Source organism: Aptenodytes forsteri, unplaced genomic scaffold (genome assembly GCF_000699145.1).
Source record: "Aptenodytes forsteri isolate BGI_AS27 unplaced genomic scaffold, ASM69914v1 Scaffold53, whole genome shotgun sequence".
Lineage (NCBI taxonomy): Eukaryota > Metazoa > Chordata > Aves > Sphenisciformes > Spheniscidae > Aptenodytes > Aptenodytes forsteri.
Genome location: NW_008795909.1, coordinates 4,861,933 through 4,881,177, shown reverse-complemented (window position 1 = coordinate 4,881,177; position 19,245 = coordinate 4,861,933). Strand labels below are relative to the sequence as shown.

At 42.8% G+C, this 19,245-nt stretch overlaps 1 protein-coding gene across 1 annotated transcript in view; it reads left to right on the top strand.

The window, feature by feature from the left end:
• Nucleotides 1-19,245, top strand: part of SLC25A26 (solute carrier family 25 member 26) — a 96,205-nt gene that overhangs the window by 66,460 nt on the left and 10,500 nt on the right. The window contains exons 6-7 of the mRNA XM_009284511.1: nucleotides 917-961; nucleotides 12,565-12,634. Coding sequence (XP_009282786.1) covers nucleotides 917-961; nucleotides 12,565-12,634 — 115 coding nt within the window. The remainder of the gene's footprint in view (nucleotides 1-916; nucleotides 962-12,564; nucleotides 12,635-19,245) is intronic.

Genomic DNA, 19,245 nt, shown 5'->3' with positions numbered 1-19,245 from the left:
TTAGTGGAGAGATTGGAGGAGGAAGAAACTATAAGGGAAGGCATAACCTTGGAAAGTGATGTCTCTTGTTGCAAAGAATCACTCTGTTCACGGTGAAAACTGATTTATTACACGTGTTAGCCCTGCACAGCCTACAGAGCTGACGGAGATGTATGTTGGCTTTTTTCCCCGTGTGTTAAGAGAGTTGGTCATGAGGTGTTTATCAAGGCAAAATCTGTAAAGGAGCTGGAAATGCACAGGCACTGCTGAGGACACACGGCAGCAGGAATAAGCCCAGGTAGAGATACAGACTGTTGCTGAACAGAAGAACCTCTTGTTGTAGGTGATGAGAAGGGAACCACCAAGCATCTCCCCTGGGTTTTGGTTGGGTTGTGGTAGCTCTTCACAACCTGCTTTTAATTCACTAGGGAGCTTGTTAATGTGAGATCACTGGGAGGTGTTCAGAAAAGTTTCTCTCTGCAGCTTATGCCCAAACTGCAAAGCCCTGGTTGAAGCACAACTGTTTTCAGCTCAGCATTTGTGAGAGTGTGTATTGCTGAAGATGTTTTTTTGCCAGGCTGTGTTCCTGGCCTTAGGAGCATGCTTTTTGAGCCATCCTTATGGCTTTCTTGGCTGAGCATCAAACCAAGAATGTCCCTGTACTAGATCATACTGCTTATTGCTCTACTAGGCCACCCTGGTAACAATACATTAACCTCTCAGCAGGGAATGTGATAAACAAAGTAAAACTGCTTTAGTGAAACCAGTCATTTAATGGCAGCGTGCATAAAGTGTCCTTAAAGATTTGTAAATGTAATAAGCTGCAGTTCACTGAGTGAACAATAACTGTTCCTAATTTAGCCAGTCGAGGAACATGCCAACCTAATTTGCTTTTGTAACTTTGTTGTTGTTGTTTTTTCTTTTCCCATCTCTCCAGATTCCTTTCTCTCTGGTACAATTTCCCCTCTGGGAGTCCTTAAAGGTAAGTCCTCTTTAATGATAGAAATGTAGGTTATACATTTTGCAAAGGCTTTCCATGGTAACTTATCTAACTTGATTATCACAATTATGGGCACAGCCAAGAATCACTAAGTATGTACCAACCTACCTGTGCATGTGAACATCATTTGCCTGAATATCTGAAAAATAACAGAGAACATCTAACCACTGATATGTGGCATGCAGTCTAAATTTTACTCCCCAGCATGCCAGAAATCTTATCTGCTACCCTAGCTATTTTTACTGATTAGAGTGGGAACCATCTTGTGTTGTGGTGCTTTTTTTACTTTATTTTAATTTTTTTAGCGTTTCACTCTTCAAGGTAACAGGCAGTTGCAAATGATACAGAGAAAACTGGTTGAGCCTGGGTTTGTAGACAGGGAGAGACTCTCAGTGCATCGCTGACAAGCTATTTTGATTGGCTGCGTGTACGCTATTTCGAAGGTCATTTAAAGAAGGTGTCAATTGGATGATATTTTAGTAGCGCAGTCTTTCAGAATGATGGTGCTGTTCTCCCACCAGCTGGTTGCTGTGTTTATCATGGACAGAGTCAGGGTTTAGCTTTTTGAGCACAGAGCTGGATTCAAAGTCATGTAATTTCTCTGTCCCTCTGTTTTTTCCTTTAACTCACTGCAAAAGATGAAGGAAAGTCAGGGTTTTTCAGGTGCTTTGATATCCTGGCTTGGAAGCACAGAAAATTATTGCAGATCGTTAAAAGCATTGTAGCAAAATATAGTATTTACAAGAGAGGAGCTGGAGAGAGAGTAGTTTTCTTCTTGTTAAGGGTGCTGGACTTCTGAGAAAGCTTGGCACTGAGACCCAAACTGGGCAGAGGTACTGGGAAGGATGGAAACTGGTGATGATCTTCCTTGCCCCTTGCTCCTTCTATTGAGGGAGGAGGGCTTATGTTCTCCTTGGTCCTTGTGTGCTTGGTTGGGACAATAGCTTATCTTCTTGCGGTGTGTCAGTAGCTTGGGTTGTTCTGGAGGGACGAGCCCACAGTTTGCATCTAGAGGCTTCAGGGAGTCAAATATAAAGGGGAGTCCACAGGCAGGAGGAGCATGAAATACATCAAGAGCTTTCACAGAACTGAGCTGCGTTTTGCAGAGGATTCCGTAGGAACTTCATGAGCTTGGTCTGATGCGGTGTCTGGGTATCGTCCCATTGCACAGGGTAGCTTTGGCTGCCTTATTAGGAATCTGTTTCCCTGCCAGTGTCTTGGAATGGCTTTCTGTAAACTCTTCGGCAGCGATACTGGCCTGACCTGCTAATTGTTAGTGCAGCAGCCGTGTTTGGGAGCAAGAGGTGGCAGTGCTTAAAGAGGAAAAAGTGCAGTGTTCTTGCCAAAACCACATAAAACAGCAACATCGTGTAGCTGTTTTCAGAATGTAAAGTTGTTTTAACTAATGTCCACGTAGCTGTGACAATGAAATTTATTGTTTAGATTAGAGGCTTTAAAGAAGACAGTTTGAATTTAGCTAGCTACAGGAGTGAGTCACTTAGGATGAGACCTCATGTTTAATCTAAAGAGGTCAGTGCAGATCTGAAGAGAAACAAAACTGGGTTAGTTTGTTCCACGGACCAGTTGCAATATAGTCTTCTGACTGTGGAACCAAGAGTAGAAAATGGCAAAAATCAGTCTTGCAGGCTCCAGTCACTTTGGCTCGGCACAGGGAGAGCGCTCAAGGTTTGTCACATCAAAGCCAGGCAGTGAAAGCAGAATACGTTTTGTTTTTCTGAATGAAGCTCTTAAAAAAAAAAAAAAAAAATTTGCCCTGACAGTACAACAAAGGAGAAAAAAACATTATGGTCCCATCAACAGGCTGGATGTGGCCAGTAGCATCAATAGGAGTACGATTCAGGCTAGGGCTTCTCACGGGTGCATGAAGAGACAGTAATTAAGAAGAGGTAGGAGTGCAGAGGACAAGAGACAAACGGCGCGCAGCCTGAACACAGAAGAATTTACTGAAGCTGTTGGTTAGATAATGTCTGAGGGACTATTCTGCACTGTGTTAATGGTTTTACTTGAGAAAGTATATGTGGGAGCAGTTGTGTATGATGTGTGTGGATCATCTCACAAAGGAGAACAGAACAAGTGCAGTGGCTGTGTCATTTTTAAAACCATTAGTAGAAAGTTACATAAGCTGACGGATGATAGACTCAGTCTTATAATTCCCCGAACAAGCTAATCACCATAAAAATGAGAAAAAATATCTCTCCACTGTAAAGGACAGCTAGCAACGCACATGGAAGAAGAGTTTCCTTTTCCTTCACATATGTGCTGGCTGCAGCCAGCAGTAGGGTGTTAAACTTAAAGAACCCTAATAAAGGCTTGTTGTAGGCAGCAAATCAGTGTTTCTATATCCCATTTTCTCTATCTGCTTTGCTCCAAGCTGCTATGGTTATTCTTTATGCTTCCAGCAGGCTTCAGCCACATAGTTTACATGCAGAGTTTTCTTCTGTCTGTGAATGTAGACCAGCTGTCCTATGTGAGAGTAAACTTGCATATCATGCACCAGACTAAGTTAGAAGAAGAAGAGAGACCGTTGTATAGATTACTGAACTATAAGGTTACTTACACTGTGTGTGCTGGAAAAGGGGGTATTGCAGTAATTAGCAAGGAATAGATACGGCTTCAAATACTGGCTTTGCTGCCAGTGACTCAGGTGAACACACAATTTAGAAACAGTCAATAGACTCATTTCTTAGATCACAGTGACTCAAGAAACACAGTAAAGAAATGGTGATTTCAGTAAAAAAGAAAACTCCTTTTTTTTTGATGTGGGTAGCATCCACTGCTATATTGCATGCTTAATGTCCTTTCCCTTCACAATTTTTCATTTTTCCATATTTTGATTTAGGCACAGATTATTGATACAAACCAAAGGGGAGAAGGAAACTGTGCTATGATGTATCAGACTTCAGGACAGACATTGTAATTCTCTATTAGGGTGAGTTAGTGTAGTGCTTCTCTGTCTTTATAGCCCAAGTCTTACAGCTAAAACAATTTTGAAGTCTTCTCAGAGTTCAGGAACAGAAGGGGCATTTCAAATTTCATTCACTCTCTACCTCACCAACCCTCAGAGAGCACCATGGCCGCTTACCACTGTGGCAGTTTGATCAGGTTTAGGTTCTTTTAGGTGGGGCTAATACTTCTGATCCCATCTCAAAGCCAGCTGGCCATGAAGAAATGCAGCAGAACATAGTTGTGGTGTGCTTCCCAAATGCCAGCCGAGCACACTGCTTTCCATATTAGTTCAAGTTTTGGAATAACGTTGTAAGATACAGTCCCCTTGTATGCTGCCCTGGAATTTCCAGGGTGCCTCTGTAACTTGCTTTGGAAATACTATATGTGTGTTTTTCATTGTGGGAATTTCAAATTACAGGGCCTGTGTATTTGGCATGAAATTTTGGTGGGTTACAGGGAGTCTGGCGCAGCTCCCTTGCTTTCACCCTGCTGCCAGGGGTGTGAGTCTCCACTCAGATGACTGCAGCACTGTGGAGTTCATCCCTTCTGTGTGATCTTCTGTTCTGCTCTGTTCAGGCATTTTATTCAGCACTTCTAATCATCATATCCGAGTACCTACCAACAGCACATAAATAATTTATCATTTGTTTCATGTTGCGTTTTAATCCATAATTTTTCTCTTTTAGACCTAACTAAGAAAAAAGACTTTAATTTCTGTTGTGGGATATTGCAGAAATACAGGGCATCCGTTTTTTTCCAACAAAATGGAGTTTAAAAAAAACCCACAAAATCAAGAGCCTCTGGTTAGGTTTGAGTCCAGAAACATCTTTGTCAAAAATGCCTGCTTCTTATTTGTGTGAGTGAAAATGGTCAGCTCCCTCAGAGAACAGTGCTGTGTGTAAGATAAACCCGTCTCAGGTAAAACAAGACTCAGTCCTCTTGGGTTTTATATTTCTGCATGTTGGCTGCGCTTCAGAGCCTCTGAGAGTTACTCCAACACAGCTGTACATGGAGAATGCTCTCTTTATAGACCAAATGTATTGTGTGTCTGGAGAAAAGGCTCTGGTAGCCAGTGAGGAGGGAAGGAACAGGCAGGACAGGAGGACATAGGTCTCAAATGAGTAGACTTGAAAAATAAGGGGTTTTTTGTTTGGTTGGTTGTTTTTTTAAGGAGGGAAAACAAACCTACTATCCTGGGAACCTTTTGTCTTTTTCATTAGACACGTCCGGTTCTGAGATGAGACACTTGGACGTTGCTAAGACTATATAATGTCAGGGTCAGGCAGATTTCGCCCTGCAGACTGTGTGTGCCAGCGAGTCCTGCTTTTGTACACACAGCCTCTGTGGGAGGGCTGGCACAGACTGTGCTGCTCCGCTGGCCCAGGACCTGCAAGGAAAGATAAAAATCTTGGACTGACCATGCTCAAGGTGATGTTCTGGCTCCTCTGGCACTCAGTGGGGCCAGGATTTCCTTCTTTGTCTTGGTGCTGGGCAAAACCTAAAGCTCTTAGACTTTCTGCGGCTATAGTGAGCTCATGCGTTTTTTTTGTCACTGGCTTTAGCAATAAGATAATTTCTCAAATCTGTAAGTCTCACAAATTAACAGGTGTTTTATAAAGAGAGAGATTTGGTTGGACCTTCAGAGGCAATAACTAGAGACAGGGAGCTGAGGTACATGGGCAGGTCTCTTTTGTGGGATTTTGTAATGACTATGGTGGCATGTGATAGTGGTGTAAGATGCTGAACAAGTAGAGGAATGCTTTGGTAGCTTCAGGAGAAGAGAATGGTTTCAAAAGTATGCATAGGCACATTTCCACCCTGTGCAATAAGCGGGGCATCACAGTAAAGAGAATGGGGAGAGTCCAGCCGTTCCCCTGTGAGGCTGAGCAATAGCAGAAGGCTGGTTGGGTCAGAACAGAAGTTCCCCATGTTGTCCCTAAACTGGTTTCTGCCCACACGATAGAGAGCAGGCTTGGGATTGGGTTTGCACTTCCTTAGGTCCCTTGTTTTCTGTCCAGGTTCAGTGGCCACCCCAGGCACAAGGCACTTGTGTTGAGTGGAGCAGAGCTTGCGAAATCTGCTGCTGGACGGGACTGTAGACCTACACGAAGGCATTGGCACATGTACTTGTTTGCTTGGTTCTGCTGGTTCCCTCCTCCAGAGACCTCAACTTCTGGGGGCTGGTATAGGCAGAATAGGGTGTGAACAAGTCTGGTTCGAGGGCGGGCTCGGCCTTGCTTGTAGTTGTCAGTGCAGATATACCTTTGAGATATACCTTGAAGCATGCTGTGCAAAGACTGTTCGGTGGGTTTCCGTGGAGGGCGAGGACTCTAATCTTGGTTGGAGCTCATTGCACCTGATTTTTAAAGTTAATAAGAATGAAAAGTTTACAGAATGCTTCTGCCCAGGCAGCTGGGATTCTCAGCAGTAATACGTGTTTATAACTCCACCATTGAAACAATAAATCACATGCTATTTCCCTCCTAAAATTTACAATCAAATCTGTTGCTGTTTAACAAGGTAGGTAGAAGATAGAGGAATGTAGCCAAACTGGGCCTAAAATGGCTTTCCCTGCTCTATAGGTAGGTGACAGCTTCCCTTTTTTCCTGGAGAAGCAGTCTAGTATTTCTTTTCTGCTGTGCTCAGCTGCATATAAGTCAAGAGTAAATGAAACCCAGGCCCGGCTTTAAACCCATTTCCTTGCAGGCAGTGTAGTAAGTGTTCTACCATACCTAGCTCCCTCTTTGAGTAACGATAGGGTTGATTTAGGGATTAAGTCCTAATCGTTAAATAACGCTAACGTGTCTGCCATTTGCTTAGGTGCTGTATTGGGAAAACAGATTTCCATGGTGGTGTTTCGAGGCGTGATGTAACTTGTGGCCAATGCGGCGTGTGCATGCCATTAGCATAACGGCTGCATTTTTCTCACAAAAGAACAATGTACCCAACAGCTGTTCAGCAAACAGCCCTCGCTTTATTAGTGTCACAATAAGTGTCATTCACACAGTCTTGAAGCACAGTCGAAGGAATGCTATATGCCATCTGCACCAAAGAGAAAGAAACAAATGCAATCCTTACTTACAGCACTGCAGACACGTTTGAGAAAGTCAGATGGTCTTGGATCATCAATGCAGCATTTAAAACGGCAGAAGTAAAACAGACTCACGAGTCTGTAGATACAGAGCCAGATTGTGATGCTCTTGGTTATGCGTAGACCACAAGCAGTTCTCTAGAAGTCACTGAGCTTGCCAATGATGTCTGGGGATGTTTGGTAGAATAGAGAAGTAATCAATGTGAAGGGCTCACTATTTGATTCGGACACTTGCTTCTTGCTGAAGAACCTTAAAAGACTCATGTAATTCTTCCATGTAATTTATTCACACAAGCCTGCATGAAGCACAGATTTATTAGCAGGTAGTAGTAGTAGTAGTGCAGATGCTTAAGGAAAGCCGTCCTAACTTTGAAGTGATTTTTCAGAAGTGCATTTTCCTCGCCAGACACATATATGGCCCTTTGTGCCATGGAAACTGAGTGTAGCTGGCATATTATGTTCTGCCTTGCCATGGGAACACTGTTTCAAAGACATTTTCTTTAACCAGGCTTTGAGCACATCCATTTTGATTTACATCCAAATGGGTCACAGACATCAATGCAGTATTATATGGGGAGAAAAAGGGAATGAAATGCTTTTAACATGAAAAATATGCTGTTGCATGTAGGCCAACTTTTGTTCTCTTTCTCTCAATTTATCTAGGATTTGGGTGGGTTTAATTCTAGGGCCAAATGCAGTACTGGCATAAGTGAGCGCAACTCCATTAGTGTCAATGGACTCTCAACGTTTAAGTCAACAGTGAACTTAGATCATTGAATTTTTCCCATGTTTGGGCTTGCATGTTTCCTGCAAGATAATATACATATGTACTGCACATATGCTGCACATATGCACATAAAAATTCACTGGGGAGGACGTTTGGCTCTATGCTTTTTGACTTTATGTATAGAAACTGCAATCAGCTTATGAATTTTTTGCTTCTCCTGTAGCTAATGTGCCATGCATCTGTAAGGATCAGCCGTGCAGAATGCCACGTTGCAAGTAAAATACCTAGTAGCAAAGGCAAGCATGAAATTGCTTTTCTTTCCTCAGTCTGTAGGACTGCACATGCACACAAATCTATGTGATTAATTCGGAGAGATTTTTCTCCCCTCTGTTATCATGAAGTTGAACACTGCCTTGAACAGAGGGATACGTAGAAATACTACAGATGCTTATCTTTGGAGTGAATTGTAATATTTACTCAGCTGCAGGCCTCAAGCTTAGCGTATGCCATGAGGTCTGCTTGCCTCTTAGTGCCTGAAGAGTAGGAAGGCCAAGGCAGGGATGTCTCATTCTCTGCGATGCTTCCTGCAGCATTTGGGGTGTTGGTCTGGTCATCAGGTTTGAGAAAGATGCGAGTGTTGCACTTTCCTAGGATCACTGTAGCTTAGGTGTCCTGAATATAAACCAAGACCCAGCTGCGTTGGGAGAACAAAGCTGACAGATGATCTCTACCCCAAACTTTTACTACAAACGTGAGGCAAAGGTGACAGGCACGCACGAGTAAGGAGTTGTGTGAACTAGTCAAAGGTTATTGGGCATCCAGAGGCCAGGTGTCCTCAACACGTGAGGAGCCCGCGTTTGTGGGCACCATATACTTCCCTCCTGTATTTAAAGGCGATAGTAATCTAATCTTTGTTTGGTGTTTTTTTTTTTTTTTTAGATTGAAAGGCCTTGATATATCCTAAGAGTGACTTTTCCAGTGTGCCTTCTGCCCAGCAAAATGGGGTGTCCTTGTATTCTCAGTATCAAAAGAGCTAAATAACGTTTGTGGTGAGAAGCAGAGGACACTGGCCTATGGGACAGTATGAAATGGAATTGCTAGGAAGAAAAGTAAGGTTCTGCCCACATATAAAACTTGACCCTTCTCTGCGAACATTATCCCTGTGAATAATTAGAAATCTGCATTCAGGCTTCCCACTGTGTCCCATCCCTTAAGGACACACCCGCTGTATTGCTTTACACGGTGCGGCAATGCACAGCGAGATTTACATATATATCACATAAAAGTGTTTACAAAAAAAATTAGCATGTGATTGAGCTGGAAAGCTGCAGAGGGCCCCAACTGTACGAGTTTCCATGCGCTTCAGCCAGAAGATTTATTTCCAATTTGTTATTCATAAGGGAAGAGTGAGAGATTGGGATGGGGTCCTTTGAAGTGGAAAACAAAGTCTTCTATTCAGCCTTCAGCTTAATAGAATACACATGACACAGGCTTGGCATGGCGGCCTGCTTTCATGTAATGTGCTCCTTGTCATTTTGCTTTCCTAGGCTGTGAATACTAGTGGGAATGGGTATTGCCCTGGAAAAGTCTCATTATCTCCTGCTGCCTTCTGCAGGAGGAGCACAGTGTAAGCAGGTAGGAGCCATTTGGTGGCAGTAGTGGGGAAACCAGGTTCATCCAATTGTTGCAGTTGTGTTGCTCGTAATTCCCAGTTTATGTTTTATATTGAAAGAGCATGTGTAGGAAAAGCAGCGTAACTGCAGGGCTTCTGCAGGCGTTATGCGGGCACTTCTGCCCTGTTTGGAGGCCCCAAGCAGCGAGCAGTGGCCCATGGGCTCTGAGCCTGCCTCTGACACCCGTCTTCTGCATGACCTGAGCTCTCGCCGTTATCCCCCTGACTGGAAGTGACTGAGGGAAGGCTCTTCTGAATTGGTGCAGCATCTAGGATGGTGGAGCATGATCTAGGCACTGTATCACTGCAAATAACCAGCGATTCTGTCCAAAGTTGATGTTTTGGGGGTATGTGTATAAACCCAGAATTTCAAGAATGCAGCCCCGGTTTTACAGTGATGTTGTTATTACCTATATCTACAAGCCTCTGAGAGCTTCTGTGCTTTGCCCTTTGTTAGTAGTATTAAAACCATGCTCAGTGCAGCACTAAGGCGAGTGTTTTTGAAGAACTTACAAGCCCAACGTACCACAAAGCCCTGTCAATTAGTGGGTCTGTGGGCTATGAGAAAAAACATGTGTGACCTTCAGCACATCAGCTTGGCCTGCAGCGTGAGTGTGGTTAGAAAGAATTTGGACCGGAGTCCTGCTGGTCCTCTTGGCCCTGTGACACTTGCTCCTCTCGGCTTCCTCTGGGATCACGTCCTCGCGCCCCTTCTGCATGTTCAGGTTTGGAGCTCTGGGTGAATCACCGAAATCAGAGATGGAAAGAAATGCATGAAGTCATCTCATCCTGCCCTTGCCAACGCAGGATTATTCCCCACAGTACAGTCTTGAGTGCCTTCTCTGGTCTATTTTTAAATGACTCAAAGGAGAGGGCTTTCCTCTCCTCCCTGGGGAGGCTGGCTCTGCTGTTCAGTAGACCTCACTGTTGGGGAATTTTCTTCCTGTTCTCCAGCCTCAATTCTCCTTTTCCCTAATTTAATTGAACTGTTCCTGGCTCCACCCTTCTAAACAATTTTCCGTATTGCATGACTGTTGCAAATACCTGTTGTCAATTTGCAGGCATAACGGATGGGAATTCATTACCGTTTGCCTTGCTTGGCAAAGGCTCTTTGTGCAGAACTGTACTGGGAAGCCAGGCTCCATCAGCAACTAGATTTCTGAGCTACATGCCAACAAATAAGAATGACCTTTTCCTACTTCTTTGGACAATGCCATTATCATAAAACCCCCAGCATGACTGAGAATTGGCTGGGCTTCTAGCAAAGCCATGAATGTCTGTATTAAAGTGTTGGTTTTCCTCATAGTCCTCCAGCAGATCTTCCATAGTGCTTTTTGCATGACAGAAATTACCGTTCTGAGTTCTCGGGTTTAGTTGTAGATGTATACACGTTTGGAGAACATTTAATTAAAAAATACAGTAATTCCTGTTTTATCAAGTGGCTCCAGCAGTTGAATTTCTAAACCCTGACTTTCAATTTGAGGTTTCTTAAGCACCTGAAGTGTTTTGAAAATGGCTATTGAAGGTGGGATTTATGCTTTGACAATACCTAGATGCTTTGGAGCGTAGCACCCTTTGTCTTAGGGGGTGTGTGTCCTTCATCCAGCAGGACCGACTCGCAAGAAAACTGTGTGTCCGAAGAGTGTAAGTTATTCAGGAAAAGCATCTTATGGGTTTGAAGAATTATGAATCCCTATTTATTTATTTAGAAGAAGAAAATCAGTTTCTGCTGTGGGTGACAGCAGAATAGAAGCCCATACTGAAAACACCAGGAAAAGAATGGCTAGCATTAAAGAGACTGAAATACCTTTAGTGCCTTCGTACAGCAGAGCTGCAGCTATTTAGCTATGGCAGGATACCAAACAACATTGTGGCTGGCCATTGTTGCTTGAACAGTTTGATTTTTAAAACATTCAGCTGAAATGTAACCGGCAGCCAAGTTGGAAGAAGTGAGTCACAAGGACAGTGTGTTAAATGAAGAGTCAGCAAATGAGGGAAACAAGTTCTTGTGCCCTGGTGGAAAGTGGCTGTACTGCAGGCTGGGAGCCCAAGAGCAGTATCTCGGCCTAGCACAGCTATTGGGTTACTTTTAAGAAAATTTTGTAGTCTAGAAGTAACATGGCTTTAAAAAGAATGAGATAGTGCCACAGCTATAAAATAAAATTACTGATTTCTCTGCGGTAGGCCTCAGAAGGGCCACGGATCCCATCCCTTTTTGCTCAGCACTGGCCCTTGCATCGTAAACCAGAAACTTCTCCTCCAGAGAACTTCCAGTGTTAAGCATTTCAGGAGATGGGAAAGGGGTGGTGGAGCAGGGTGGAGGAGGAGAGAACAAAGTGACTGTAGCTGGCATAATAAAAACCATCCCGGCACTCATTGGCCTTTGTTGCTGATACCGATCTGACTCATCAAACTGTTTGACGTGATTCTTGATAGTGTTTTTTAGAAGGCACCGTTCTTGTTGGTGTTTTTAAATGTGCATGTTTAAATGATGCTGTGAGTTAAATGGATTGGAGCATGGTGTGTGGGAGCACTGGAGAGGAGAAGGGTGTGTGGTCCCTAATGACGCCAAGTGAAAAACAGAGACACACCTGTTTTGGGATATAATGGGAGTGATAAGAGTAATTTCTTAATGATGGGGGTTTTTTGGGAGTGCAAGGGGAAGGGTGGGTTTAAGAAATGTAGGGGGGGCAAACAGGACTTCTATCTTGCTGTGCTGGGGACTGTTCATTTTAAATGGGAGTGTTTGGTACATCTGGGCTGAACTGATACTGGTTCTTGCATGCCGCCCCCCCGCTCAGTGTTTTGCTTTGCAATGTTTTATCTGCCAAAAAAAAAAAAAAATCACAAAATACTTGCAAAGTTGCATGGCCACAGGCTTAAATACATACATATGAAATCCCTGAAAGCAATTTGCTTCAAGCCCTCCTCAGTTCCAGACATCTTTCTCACTCCATCTGCTCGTTCAAGTACACAAGTTCCTTGGGAAAAATCACTTATTACATCACTGAAAAATGCCACAAAAATAGCTTTTCATTTAAGTTCCCATCCTCGGAGTTAAGTCACATGGGGATCAGATAGATTCAAACATTTAATAACTTTTTATTTTCCTTTCTCTTTAAACACAGGTTCTCTGGTCGTGGAAGCAGGGTCACGTGGTGGATTCTTGGCAGTCAGCAGTCTGTGGAGCTTTTGCAGGTGCAAAGGATTATATGTTATACTGGGAAAGACTAAAGAAGAAAGGGAAAAATGTGCAAATCTATTAAGTATAGCAGAACAACATTCCTTTGTAATTCAAGTTTGTTTAGAAGAAAATGGATCCAGTTGTTGTCTGGAAATAGGAAAGTCAGCAAAGGAAAGAGAAGGGAAAAAAAAGACTCAAACAGGGTGTCTGTTTGAAAGACAACCAATTTGTTTTTGACAAATTTCTGTTATTTAAAAACCAGGGGCCTGTCAGTCAGGCTTTGCGATTATTTCAAAGTTGATTTGTAAAATCCTCATCCAGGAGAAACTTTGCTTGGGTGGGGGTTTGTGCAGCTGTCTGCTCCGAGCACTTCCCCAGGGGTTGAAGTGATTGCAGCGAGAGGCCATGATTCACCATTCATGTGACAGCTCTGACAGCCATGTAGATTAACTAGAGTCAGGAGAGCAGAGGCTAGCACTGCACAGCCCGGAGGCAAAAGCCTTCCGCAGCAAAAAAAAAAAACGGAGGGCGAAACATCTGGGCAATCTCCAGACACTAGAACAAGAATAAAGAGTGGCAGAATACAATACTGCACTATTTATTACCAAACAAGCCAGAAGTTAATTGAATTCTTCAGTAGGCGTCTTGCTTGATTTTAGCCTACTGTAGTTGTTTCAAAGAAAAAAAAGAAAAAAAAGAAAAAAAAGAAAAAAAAGAAAAAAAAGAAAAAAAAGAAAAAAAAGAAAAAAAAGAAAAAAAAGAAAAAAAAGAAAAAAAAGAAAAAAATCAATTGATGACTCATCAGTATAGCTGACAAGTTTGAGGGAGGAGAGATGTTTTAATAGAAGAAACAGATTAGTAGTTAAGAGATGGATAGCCAGAGCTTTTCCCCAAGGAGCTAAAATACATTTTGGGATTCCAAACCAGTAACAGAATATGTGGAAAAAATAAATCCTGTTTAAAGAGAAATTATAGCATTTCTTGAAATAAAGCTTATCAAAAGCAAAGCTTGTTCTTTGATGACTTACAAAATCAGAGCCATTACATCGTATGTAATTTTTTAAAAATAAGCTCTGTTAGGGGAATTGTAGTATTAATAGCAGCAGAATTCCAGCAGAGACTGAGGCTTTGTTTTGATGGGCGCTGTAACTGCACGACCGAGAGAGGGTGCGTGGCTGTAACTGCACACAGTTTAGTAGATTGGGTATGTGAGCTGTGAGGGAATGGTTTAGGTAGAATTGATTCCATTTTGGGGCAGGGAGGATATTTTAGATGAGCTCTTGTGGTCTTGTCCAGTTGTTTTTTCTATGTTTATGTGACGGGAAGGGAGTTTTATTCTGCTTAAAATTCAGTCTACTGTTGGATTTTACACTGACTTCATCAAATCAGTGCAAACAAAATCAGAGCGATTGAAGCAGATCGTTCATTTCTGTTTTGAAACAAAACAAGCTATCAGACTAAAAATGCTTTAAAATGCAATCTGTACGGCTGCAGGTGTGATAAGGGATCATTAATTTAGCTCTGTTGATTTCTTTACAGTCAGATTGATACAAAAACTGTGTTCAGGCATGTTCAGAGAGCTGGAAAGGTTATCTGATTTACCCAAGGCCTTGTGGAGTAATTTCCTGAAGTCCAATTTGGTGCCTCAATTGGAAATTTAGCCCAGTGCCTTCATTTCCTTCTCTGTATGTCTTGATTCTGACCAGTTGTGCTTGGACTTGCTACTCATTGATGGATGTTCAGTAGTGTCTGCTCGCTTTCTAGCAGAAATGTTGCAGAAGGAGCTTCCAGAGGCACAGCTGAACGGTGGATGAACGATTCACTGCCCTTTGGCAGATGCTGGGGAGACCTAACACTTTGTGCTGAAAGAGACACCGGGTCCTCTGTGGAGCAGCACAGAGACTTCCAGGTTCACGATGGTAGTAGATGAGGCAGTTCAGCCTGGCTGTCTTCATAGGCTCTATTCCCCAAGCATAAATCTTTGCAGAGCTGGAGTGCTATTTTGTAATAGTGTTGTAATTGGTGATGATATATGTTCTCTGGGTTATCCTTCCATCTTCACTTCCTCCAGCCTGGTTTTCCTTCTTTGTTCTTTCTTATCCCAGTCTTTCCTTTTCACCAGCAGTATTTTAACCTTCCTCTTCCATGTCTCCTTTGAGGACCTGCTTGAAAATTCACAAGGTTCAACCTTTTTTGGATCAGAACCTTACCCTTTGGTCTTCATTGCCTCCCTCTGCAGACATGTAACAGGCAGGCCCTGTATTGATCTAATCCAGTACTGCATCCATTCTGTTTCAGTGCAAATATTTAGCCTTCTTGCTGAATGGAGGCAGTGGAAAAATAATTTCCTGCTTTCTGAAGAATGGATTCCACGGTTAAAAATTATTAACTACCTACATATAGCTTCAAACGAAGAAAGAAAAAACAGACCAAACTTTTTATCCCTTTCTTTCTACCCCAAAACAAAAAAATCAAAACCTCACCAGTACCCTGTGAATAAAATAAGATGGATGTGTGCATTTGAGTGATTTAAAATCATCACGTTATAAACCTTAAAAGGAAAAGATTATCCAAAACCCAACCTTTAAACACAGAGATGCTGTCAAATGCCACCATGGTAGTAGTGGGATGGCAAAATCACACAGACCTGCTTTTCTCCTGTGTTCTTTGCTTGAATTCAATACTTTCTAAAAATACGTTAGAGGTCCTGAGGGGCAGGGTAATAAGCTGAAACAAACTGAAAGAAAAGTCCTGTTTTGCTTCCCTTTATGGCACACAGACACATATATTTGTGTGTCTGTGTGCGTTGGTTAGTTCCTAGCTAAATCGTAACTGATTATTTGGCGAAGACAGAACAAAGAGCAACAATATATTGCATTCCATCCCCAGAGCCTGTGAAACGGCAGCGATTTCAGCCAAAGTGCTGTGAGAGGCCTGACTCTTCCTTGTTGAGCACACGTGTAAGATGTATGTATGCGATCCATGGGCTTTTTATAGAAACTTAATAGGCATGAGCATAAATATCAGAGATTTTGAATCCTCTCTGTGTCATCTGTTAATAATTTAATCCCTGGAGGCCTTGTCCAGCTTTATCATCATCTCTGGTGTCTTAACTAGAGGAGATGTTTGGAGCAGTCGGGGAGTGAGAGAAGGTGATATCTGAGCAGCTGGTGGGGAGGAACCCAAGGGTAGATCTACATGATATTTTAAGCCTGAGGTTGCATTTGAACCAAACCTTGCCTCATGCCTGAGCTGTTTGGACACCAGCCCAGATTTGGGCACAGGCTTTGGCAGGCTGGCGGCAGAGGAGGGAAGCGTGCGCCCATGCTGTGGGCAGGCCAGGCGTGATTGTGGTTGCACCCCATGCTCAAGTCTTCTCTGGGCTTAGGCTGCCTGGCTAGACCACTGCACCCCAGCCCTGCACCGTACCAGGGCAGGCTGTCCCAGAAGAGCCTCTGGGTGGTTTTCGTATGCCCTCCGTGGAACTGGGCCAGTGGCAAGGAAATCCTGCCATTGGGCGTTGGCTGTTGGGAAAGCAAAGTGCTGCCCTGGAGCAGGGAGGCAGCTCCAGCTTGTCAAAGAACCTGAGTGTCCGTTTAATGCAATTGAAAATTGCCTCTGTTAAAGATGCCTTCTTTCTCCCTACCGTAAAAAAAGTGTGGCTTAACATTAATAATTAATGCTTTGTGGTGACAAAGTCCCTGAGAATGGAGGTGCAAGCCTAGTGAATAATAAAGCACTAACGAGAGCTTTTTGCACATTGACAAGGAAGACTTCCCATCACTTTTGTTTTGATCTAATCGGCTCTGACAAGATTACACACTGTGTCTAAAAGCCTCTTTAACTCTATAGCTCTGAATAAATTTTTGAGTAGTTCTCAAGATTTCCCTGCAGTGTCTGCTTGGACCATGCTTCTAACCCTGAATTGGTTAAATCGCCGGAGGAGCAGTGCTTTGCCTCTTGGTATTTCTGCTGAAATCTGAAGAGGTTCTTGGGTCACTTTGCTCTACCAGTGGCAGGTCTTGTTCCCACAGTGATAAAGGACCAGAATAAACTTCCTCTTAAAAAAAAATAACAATATCAATAAAATAAAAGATCAATTAAGAAGTGATTGATTGAAGAGTTCTGAAAAAGAACGTTTGTGAATTTGGAAATCAGTCGGTGTAAGAGGATGCTGTGAGGTTTAGTGTTGGACCTATGCGACTCAGTTTTTCGACCCAGATTTGGGATTCAATCCTGAATCAGTCCTGGGTAACATTCAGATGTCAGTACAGAAAATAGTAAGAAGACGACAGGTAATAATACAGCTCAATCTGGATTTTTTTTCTTTCCCTAAGGTGTGCCAATTCATGTAAGGACATTAGTCAGCACACGTTCCTATCTCTTGAAACAAGCTTGACCTACCGAACTGGGCTGGTGTTGCAGAAGAGAGTGCCCAGGCGTCTGGCCAGATGGCAGAAACACAGAATCATCCCTAAGGTGTGCCAATTCATGTAAGGACATTAGTCAGCACACGTTCCTATCTCTTGAAACAAGCTTGACCTACCGAACTGGGCTGGTGTTGCAGAAGAGAGTGCCAGGCGTCTGGCCAGATGGCAGAAACAGAATCAGGAGGAGCCCCTGTGATGGCCAGAAGGGTTCCCTGGACCCTTTAGAAAGGGTGAGGAGAAGTTAAAATGGTACAGAAAAAAAAAGATACGGAGTCTGAAGAAGAATTTGTCTTCCTCCTTTCATAGGATCTTATTTGAGGAGTGTGTCAAAGAACCTGTGAAACATTTTGCTATAGCAGCAGCAGCAAATTCTGCAGGCAGCCACCTTACTGCGAGGACCTAGGGTTATGTATTGTTCTCAGGTGAAGTATTTCACTCTGTTTTGATGCTTCTCAATTTTTATTTGCATATGACAGCTAAAAAGGGTAGGAAATGCCAGCAGGAACCTAGGGGAATATTTTAAGTCTTCAGGACTTTTTATTCTAATTGCCAAATAAAGGTAAAGCATTCTCTGCAGATGTCTGTCACTAGCGCTTCCATCAAGAACTGGTCACTGGGAGGGTGTGAGTGGCAGAGGGATTTTCTGTTTAACACCCTAAGCTTGGTAAAGTTTAGCTGCTCCACTGACGTGTGAATATACAGTGTCCATTGTAACTTCTTGGGAGACAGGTTATGAATTTTCCACTACTGCGTGAAGTTTTATTTTCCCAATAGAGGAGTTTGTCACTCTGCTAGAAGTATTAACAAGCCAAGAGCCTTCTCCCATGTGAAAATCCATCTTTATGCCTACTTGCTTAGCCCAAGTCATCACCAGATCCTTCTAGGGCAAGGGAGAAAGGAGCCTTCTCCAGGAGTCAGTTGGTGAGGCTGTCTGTCCAGGTGCAGACTGCCTGCAAAGGTGCCTTTTTCTCTGTCAGTTCTGCGGAGAAGCTGGAATGATTAGGAGTGTAAGGCTGGATGTGTCTGGGCCTTTCTTGCCCACTCGATACTTTCATACCCGCTTTTCCTGGTCACTGACTAGTTGAGCAGATTCCAGCTTTATGTGACAGCTCTTGGAGAATTCTGTGACAGCAGGAATAGACTAAAGGAGTGATTTAAAGATCTGTTGGGCCTTACTGTGTATTAAGACAGCCCTCCTATTTTGAATGAGTAGACTCTGGCTGTACTAGTTTGTATCTGTTGTATTAATCTGATGATTGGAAACAGTCATGTTTTAAGTTCCTTTACCCAGCTAGAGTAGGTGGGACTGAGCAGTCCCTCGCTAGCACTGTAGCCTGTTCTTGGATACCTATGTAGTAACGTTGAAGAGGTCACTCTAAAATTACCTTGGACATTTAGCGTTAAGGCTGGAGCAAATCCATTTTGTCAGACTCACTGCCTTCAATAAAATGCAGTTCCCAACAAATGCTAGCTTTAATCTTGTGTTTTTGTCAAGCATATACAAACTTGCATTTAATTTAGCTGCTATCCTGCTGCTTGTGCTTATGAAGCATTTTATTGTTGCTGTTGTCATTCTAAATTGATTGGTAAATCTGCACCAAATACTTCCCAGTGATGGGAAAAGAAACATTGAAATGTTAATAACAAAAGAGTCTGAAAGATCCAGATGTTAGCTGGGGAAAAAATGAAAACCAATCGGCCTTGATTAAACCTTTCAGATAAGAATTTGGGAACATTGTATCAGGATAAATTGTGTTTGTTCTAATCGCTATATCAGCCAAGATTGAAGCTTCTGCCAATAAGAAACTGTTAGGAACAAATGCATAAAAAAATTACCAGGATCTGATAAGGGAATTAAGTTAGTCTGACTAAAGTGTTACCGTCAACTCTATAGCCGAGTGATGCATTGAGATTTTTTGCTTGATACAGGCCTGACAGCCGTGTGGTTCACTGTTTAATTTTATCTTGGTCTGTGGGCAAAGGAAGGGCTTCTGCATCCAGACTTGTAAAGCCACTATTTTCCATGGAGATTATTTTTACTGTTCTAAAAATACATCGCTGACATGAGTACCAAAGTGTCATCCAGACCATTCTCTCAAAGCCTTTGGGTCACTTACTGAAAAACTGGCTCACAATAAAAAGATTTTTGACCTTAAAGAAGGTCCAAGAATGAGCTGGAATTTAGTTTAACTTGC